This window comes from Camelina sativa, chromosome 15 (assembly GCF_000633955.1).
Source record: "Camelina sativa cultivar DH55 chromosome 15, Cs, whole genome shotgun sequence".
Classification (NCBI taxonomy): domain Eukaryota; kingdom Viridiplantae; phylum Streptophyta; class Magnoliopsida; order Brassicales; family Brassicaceae; genus Camelina; species Camelina sativa.
This window is the reverse complement of record NC_025699.1, coordinates 2864881-2871355: the sequence shown is the minus strand read 5'-3', so window position 1 is coordinate 2871355 and position 6475 is coordinate 2864881. Positions and strand designations below refer to the sequence as shown.

The 6475-nt window shown below is 30.6% G+C and overlaps 4 protein-coding genes across 5 annotated transcripts; all 4 read right to left on the bottom strand.

Annotated features, from left to right (window-relative positions):
* LOC109129191 (defensin-like protein 74) lies at positions 70–546 on the bottom strand. Its single transcript, XM_019236896.1, has 2 exons — positions 455–546; positions 70–329 (listed from the first exon to the last, which is right to left on the bottom strand). The coding sequence occupies exons 1-2, from the start codon at positions 528–530 to the stop codon at positions 175–177; spliced, it is 231 nt and encodes a 76-aa protein (XP_019092441.1). The 5' UTR covers positions 531–546; the 3' UTR covers positions 70–174.
* On the bottom strand, positions 1466–2004 carry LOC104744887 (putative defensin-like protein 73). Of its 2 annotated transcripts, none has more exons than XM_019236897.1 (2): positions 1847–2003; positions 1466–1733 (listed from the first exon to the last, which is right to left on the bottom strand). In XM_019236897.1, the coding sequence occupies exons 1-2, from the start codon at positions 1917–1919 to the stop codon at positions 1582–1584; spliced, it is 225 nt and encodes a 74-aa protein (XP_019092442.1). In that variant the 5' UTR covers positions 1920–2003; the 3' UTR covers positions 1466–1581. The 2 variants fall into 2 exon arrangements, 1 of the variants encoding a protein (XP_019092442.1); XR_760679.2 differs by having other exon boundaries at positions 1574–1736; positions 1847–2004.
* Positions 2897–3388, bottom strand: LOC109129193 (putative defensin-like protein 73). The gene is made up of 2 exons (XM_019236901.1): positions 3211–3388; positions 2897–3110 (listed from the first exon to the last, which is right to left on the bottom strand). The coding sequence occupies exons 1-2, from the start codon at positions 3281–3283 to the stop codon at positions 2968–2970; spliced, it is 216 nt and encodes a 71-aa protein (XP_019092446.1). The 5' UTR covers positions 3284–3388; the 3' UTR covers positions 2897–2967.
* On the bottom strand, positions 4436–5053 carry LOC104744888 (putative defensin-like protein 73). Its single transcript, XM_019236900.1, has 2 exons — positions 4906–5053; positions 4436–4782 (listed from the first exon to the last, which is right to left on the bottom strand). Exons 1-2 carry the CDS (start codon positions 4976–4978, stop codon positions 4640–4642), a joined length of 216 nt encoding a protein of 71 aa, XP_019092445.1. The 5' UTR covers positions 4979–5053; the 3' UTR covers positions 4436–4639.

Below are 6475 nucleotides of genomic sequence, written 5' to 3'. Positions count from 1 at the left end.
CATATATATATCTGCTCTCAAAGTATCCAAAACTTCCATGGCTTTATGATTAACGGTGCGGTTCTAGAATATCGGAGCATATTATTAATAACAGCATATTTTCACTTCGGGATTTTGATCATTTTCAAAACATTTAGATTTAGGTATGCAATGTTAAGTTATTGAGTTAACTAGTTAGGTGCAACAACATTTGAAAGGATCGTCATCCTTCCAGGCAACACATTGGCCAACTTTGTATCCTTTCTTAATGCAAGCCGCCATACAGTTCCGAACCTGTTTACATGGTCCAGGTCCAAGTCCAACACATTCTTTTTGGGCTTCTACCTTATCTATATTTCACTCAAAATCAGGAAAAATTAAATAAAAATAAAACTGAAATATGATAACACAATATTTCATATTTCTCATAATTAATTAGCTATTGATATAGACAAAATGAGATGTACGGCCTAACCTGAAACCAGAAAGAGGAAGATTACTAAAGTAATCACGAGCAAGCTCATGAATCCAATCTTGCAGTTCATTTTCATTGTATTATCACTTTGCTTTGTCTCAAAATCTGTTTTATTGATATTCAGACTCGAGTGAAAATATTTATACCTTGGTTTTCGTTTTCATTAATAGTAGCATATTTCAAAGATATCGTTACCATGTTTTCTCGTTGACTGTATTAGTTATTGCCCATGTAAGGAGATTTTGATTTTCTCAATCTTTTTTCATGCAAGGCGTACGTTACTCAGACATTGGACGACATTTAAGTAGTAACGTAGACTTTGTAGTAAGTACATCCTTATGCAGACTTCTTACTTCAATTTACTTTTTCAAGTTTCAACCATAGTTTCAGTAGAAGATTATCTAACTCCAAAACAACCTAAGTTTCATTTTCTCGCGCCTGGCCGACTCCTCACAACCAAATATCTATAAAACTTCGTTGAAGCTGTGATCAAAACGTTGACTTCCATCATACTAATTGACTGTCCAGTTGATGATAAATAACCGATTCTGACTTCATTCTTTACATTTATTTGTTTGTTTGTCAGCAAAATTGCTTTTGGGTTTCTTAGTTTCGGAGACCAAATCAAGCGGATCAAATGTGTCAACAACTCACACATTTGTCGATGATATGAACAACCTGAACAATATATTAAATGTATAGAAACTCATAGAAAACAAGTTTATGTGGTCCTGTGGATCTTCGACGATGTATATATTTCTTGAAAGAAAATAAAAACTTTATTAAGATGAATGAAAGGATGCTTCAACATTAAATTGACTAATAGAAAATGTGGTACATAAGAAATAAATACACATCGTAGTAAAAATAATGTTATAATGTGTTTTGTAAGTTGTAACTACATTATTTAGATGGATGACATGTGGTGTATGTGATGAGCGATGACTATGTTCTTAAAAAAATTTCGTCAAATGGGATTGTGATTTGTGTCTGTGTGTATACATTATGATACATTATAATTAATTGTTAATGTAATAATATGTTTTCTTCCATTATTTGAGTACAAAGGTTATCAGAACTCGCGCGCTTTAATTTGTTATATTTTTTGCTGATGATTTTAAATGCATCTAGTACATACGAAACATGCAACAACATTTATCGGGGTTTTTCCAGCCAGCGCATTCGCCAATTTTGTATCCCATCTTAATGCAAGAGTTTCCACAAGCAGAACTGCTTGTACATGATCCAATGCATTTTTGGGGTTCAGCTTCAACTTTTCCTACTTTTTTCATCCAATATCAATTTAAAGAAAATAAGACTTAAGTTACAGTAAAACATTATTGACATTTCTCATAGTTTCCTTAAAAACAGACATGATTTGAAAGAACCAACCTGAAACCAAGAGAAATAGGAAGACTATTGAAATAATCACCATGAAGCTCATGAATCCAATCTTGCAATTCATTTTCGTTGTTGCCAGTATATCACGTTTGCTTTGGACATGTTCTTATGAGCTCTTTTTATAATACCTTTGCTACTCAAACAAAATCTGATGTGAATTAGATTTCACCGACTAAGACTTTTTAATATATTTTTTTCTAAATCCAAGGATATTAATTATGTGTACAACTTTAAAATCTGACTTATATTCTGTCTCTCTCTCATTGTATAAGAGGTTTTGGCAATAGAAACACAAAGTTTAAGAAACAATAAAATTTGTCATTTTACAAACTTCAACTAACAGAAAAAAAATACTACAGAATTTAAGTAGTAAAACAGAAACTTGGAATTTTTCTATAATATGGAACAAAAAAAAGCTTTAAAATCTTGTATATTCGGACAGAGAAAATATTAATTTTTATTATTTAAATGGCACATCTCAAAAACTTAATTGCAAATCTAAAGAGAATTTAATTCCATCAAATCCTTTTACATGCAATTAATACTAAAGCATGTCAATAACTAAACACTACAAAAACTGACAAAAGCCCAAATACCCCCATCGGAAGGAAGAGTTCCATCTACACAAACACAATCTTTAACCCCAAAAAAAAACACACACACACACACACAATAACACAAATTCACGTGATTCATCAACAATATATTGACTATGTTCGTGCAATAAAAAAGAAACCCATTTTATTGTCAGAGGCATAATTTTTGGAATACAAAGGGAAGAAAAATGAAAATGTTATAATGTGTTTTCTAAGTTCTAACTATTTAGATAAACTCTCGGACGGTGTAATAGTTTGTGTTATAACTAGGGACTATGTTCTTAATTCTTTTTGTCAAATGGATCGGGTCTGTATACCCTATGAGACAATATAAATAATTGTTAACGAAATGCAAATATTTTGTTTCTTCTTTTATTTTTTTCAGTATTTGAATAAAGCAAAGTTATCAAGACATCAAGTATATCAATAACTAACTCACTTGTTATATAGTATTATTAATAATAATCAGAGATACTTTTTGTTGATAATTTTCAATAGATAAGAGATATGAAACATTTAATTGTTGCAACAACATTCGTTGGGACTTCTATAGAAAACGAAATGGCCATGGCTGTATCCCTTATTGGCGCAAGCGAAAGAACAGTCGAAAAGTACGTCACATGTTCCAATGCATTGGGCTTTTTGAGCTTCAACTATCCCTGCTTTTCACCAAATACCATTTTTTATATAAAATAAAACTATTAATATATCTCATAGTTTGCTATTATAAACTATTAAGACAGATACAAAGAGACTAACCTGAAACCAAGAGAAATAGGATGACTATTGAAGTAAGCACCACACAGCTCATGAATCCAATCTTGCAATTCATTTTCGTTGTTGCCAATATATCACTTTTACTTCTTTTTTTGGGGTCAAATATCACTTTTACTTTTGTATCTGTTTTTGTAAGCTCTTTTTATAGGTGTTTTGCCACTCAAACAGAATCTCATGTAAATTAGTTTTCAGTTTTCACCAACTAAGACATTTATATATGTTTTGCCAATCCAAGGATATTTGTCTTTATTTATTTATATATAGATAGTACAACTTTAAAATCTGAATTATATTAATTTTTAATAATTAAATGGCACATTTCAAAAACTTAATTGCAAATCTAAAGAGATTTTGATTCCATCAAATCCTTTTACATGCAAAATGGTGAAGTCCAAGAAGAGCTATTATATATGTGATCAAAATGCTTTGATGTCTTATGACAAGCTTCAAATAATAGTTGATCAAGCCAAATTCCTACATTCGTAGGAGCCGGGATTCGATCTCGGGTATGATGGTGCCTTCTACTAATAGACTTACTTCCTGCCATGGCACTAAAGTCACTTCATCATTATAATATTTTTGTGCGAACATATTTGTTATCTATTCGTTCAACCCCAAAAAGCATAAGTACGTAGTACAAGTTCATCAACTCTATAGTTGAATACAAAAGAAGTTGTTTTGATTAATTTTTCGATAATTGTGCCCAAGAGCTTTTTGCTGAAAAATATACATTAGACCATCCGCATCCAGCAACGATGAATAGTTGCTCAACATACTATATTTTAATTATTTTATTTTAATATTATTATATATTTAAATAAGAAATCTAAAAAAAGAAAATTAACTTATTTAAAGGCTGTCATCTGTCCAGAGTAACGATTCTTCGTTTCTATGAGAAGCAACGTTTCTTAGTTTTTATTTTTATTTTTTATTATTATCTTTAAGTTTTTAATTAAGAGAACCACCACTAATGGTGTCCTTATAATATATTAGAATTAACTATTACTTAAAATACAAAATTATTTTTACTTTTTTGTTTTTTCCTTTTCTTTTTCATTATTTTAATTAATCAAAGTTGTTAGAATTCACACGCTCTTGTTATACAATATTTTATTTTCATATAAATTTAATAAATTTTGTTGGTATACATTAAATACATATATATACGAAACATTTAAGAGCACTTCCATTGGTTATACATGAGGTGTCTTCCCTAATTTTTTAATATTAGATTAAAGAAATTCATCAAAAGAGAGAAATAAAAATGTCTTTAGAAAGACATTTAAGACTCTACTGAAAACACTCTTACATAATATGCCATATTTTAATTGGTTCTAATTTATTTAATTTAAGATTTAATAAATAAAATTAAATAAAGACATTTTTGAAGGGGTTGTGAAATGAGGATGGTCTAATGGTCGCAACAACACATATCGGGGGTTTTCCAGCCAATACATTGGCCCATTGTATATCCCATCCTGATGCAAGCGGCCGAACAGTCAAAAAGCATTTTACATAATCCAATGCAGTTTTTGGGTAGAGCTTCACCGTTTCCTACATTAATTTTCACCCAATACCAATTTTAAAGAAAATAAGACTTGAGTTACGATAACACATTATTAATATTTCTCATAGCTTAGCTTGCTATTAAAACAGACACGATCGAAAGAGTCTAACCTGAAACCAAGAGAAATAGGATGACTATTGAAGTAATCATCATGGAGCTCATGAATCCAATCTTGCAATTCATTTTCGTTGTTGCCAATATATCACGTTTGCTTTTAAATCTGTTCTTATGAGCTCTTTATATAAGGTTTTTTGCCACTCAAACAAAATCTGATGTAAATTAGTTTTCACCAACTAAGACATTTAAATAGTTTTTGCCAATCCAAAGATATTTATTATTATTTATTTATATTTAGATAGTAGAACTTTTAAATCTGAATTGTATTAATTATTAATAATTAAATGGCACATTTCAAAAACTTAATTGCAAATCTAAAGAGTTTTTGATTCCATCAAATCCTTTTACATGTAAAATGGTTTTATTTTTGTTTTGGTAATTTTCACTGTTTTAAAGTCTTGTGTTTACAGGCAAGAGGTTTATTTGGATCGCAAGTTTTTTTTTTCCCCCTTAATTGTGTCTTGTTTAAGTTAGAGAAGTTCTAACTTTGCATCCCACTTCGTTTCGTTTGGTGCGGTTAGGAAAGTACAAAAGTAACAAGCGGCGACAAAGAAAGAGCCTTCAAATCATCATCAATTCATCATCTGGACTAAATTATAATAAATCTCAAGGTTCAGTCAGTCAGACTTTATGCCGCAAGCCATGTGTATGTTTTCACGCTTTTTTGGCATTCTTCTGTAGCTGAATGCTAAGGAGAAAGAGGAGTTATTTGAATCAGAGAGAATGCATTCTGCTTTTTAAGATGATTCTTTATTCGAGTCTGAGCATTCAAAAGAGGAGCATTCAAAAGAGGGGAAAAAATAACAACAACAGAGAAAAAATAGCTCAGTCTGAGTTGTATGAATCCATTTTCCTATAAATCAGTCTGAGCTTTTTTTTATTTATGGTAAGGCTAATTAGGGAAAGTTTTGATGTTGTGCAGTTGATGAGGAAGTTCAAGTTCCGACCTGCTTTTTAAGGTTATACAACTCTTATGGGTGCTTTCTCAGCAGTTGATCATTCTGATATGATGTTGACACTCGTTCAGCAAATATGCAGGAGTTGAAGATGCATCTATTGACAAATGTGTTGTACTAAAACAAAAGTAGTACAAGATGTAGATCAACAGGATTAAAGAATCAAAAGAGAAAATCCATTAAGGTAGTCAAGAGAAGTCACATGAAGCAAGACGAAGTTTCTGGGAGAGTAAAGACTTTCTTGTTATAAGGATAAAAGGAAGTTTTACAAAGATTGTTAATTTCCTAAACTATAAAGAAAAAGGAAATTAACAATTCCTAGTTTAATTAGAATTGGAAATTTGTCAATTGTGTGGCTAAGTCCAATTAGTATAAATAGGGGAGGCTGGGTCTTGAAAAAGATCAGCACTTCATAGATTGAGAGATCCTTGCATTGAATCTTAAGTTTAAGAAAAGAATAGCTTGAAGATTCAAAGGAGGCTAAAGAACTTAATAGTATTAGAAAATAGAGTTAAAGGAGAAACCTTGTAAGAACTTATTTTCTAATAAAAGAGAGAGTTATTTGAATTCTTGTCCGATATTCTTACGTTTTCAGGAGTTAGGATAT

What these genes read in the sequence shown, in the direction of transcription:
- LOC104744888 (XM_019236900.1), bottom strand. Translation starts at nt 4,978, where the DNA reads ATGAATTGCAAGATTGGATTCATGAGCTCCATGATGATTACTTCAATA. An exon ending in CCTATTTCTCTTGGTTTCAG is followed by an intron (nt 4,783 to 4,905) that starts GTTAGACTCTTT and finishes AAATTAATGTAG; the next exon opens with GAAACGGTGAAGCTCTACCC.
- LOC109129193 (XM_019236901.1), bottom strand. Translation starts at nt 3,283, where the DNA reads ATGAATTGCAAGATTGGATTCATGAGCTGTGTGGTGCTTACTTCAATA. An exon ending in CCTATTTCTCTTGGTTTCAG is followed by an intron (nt 3,111 to 3,210) that starts GTTAGTCTCTTT and finishes GGTGAAAAGCAG; the next exon opens with GGATAGTTGAAGCTCAAAAA.
- LOC104744887 (XM_019236897.1), bottom strand. Translation starts at nt 1,919, where the DNA reads ATGAATTGCAAGATTGGATTCATGAGCTTCATGGTGATTATTTCAATA. An exon ending in CCTATTTCTCTTGGTTTCAG is followed by an intron (nt 1,734 to 1,846) that starts GTTGGTTCTTTC and finishes TGAAAAAAGTAG; the next exon opens with GAAAAGTTGAAGCTGAACCC.
- LOC109129191 (XM_019236896.1), bottom strand. Translation starts at nt 530, where the DNA reads ATGAAAATGAACTGCAAGATTGGATTCATGAGCTTGCTCGTGATTACT. An exon ending in CTTCCTCTTTCTGGTTTCAG is followed by an intron (nt 330 to 454) that starts GTTAGGCCGTAC and finishes AGTGAAATATAG; the next exon opens with ATAAGGTAGAAGCCCAAAAA.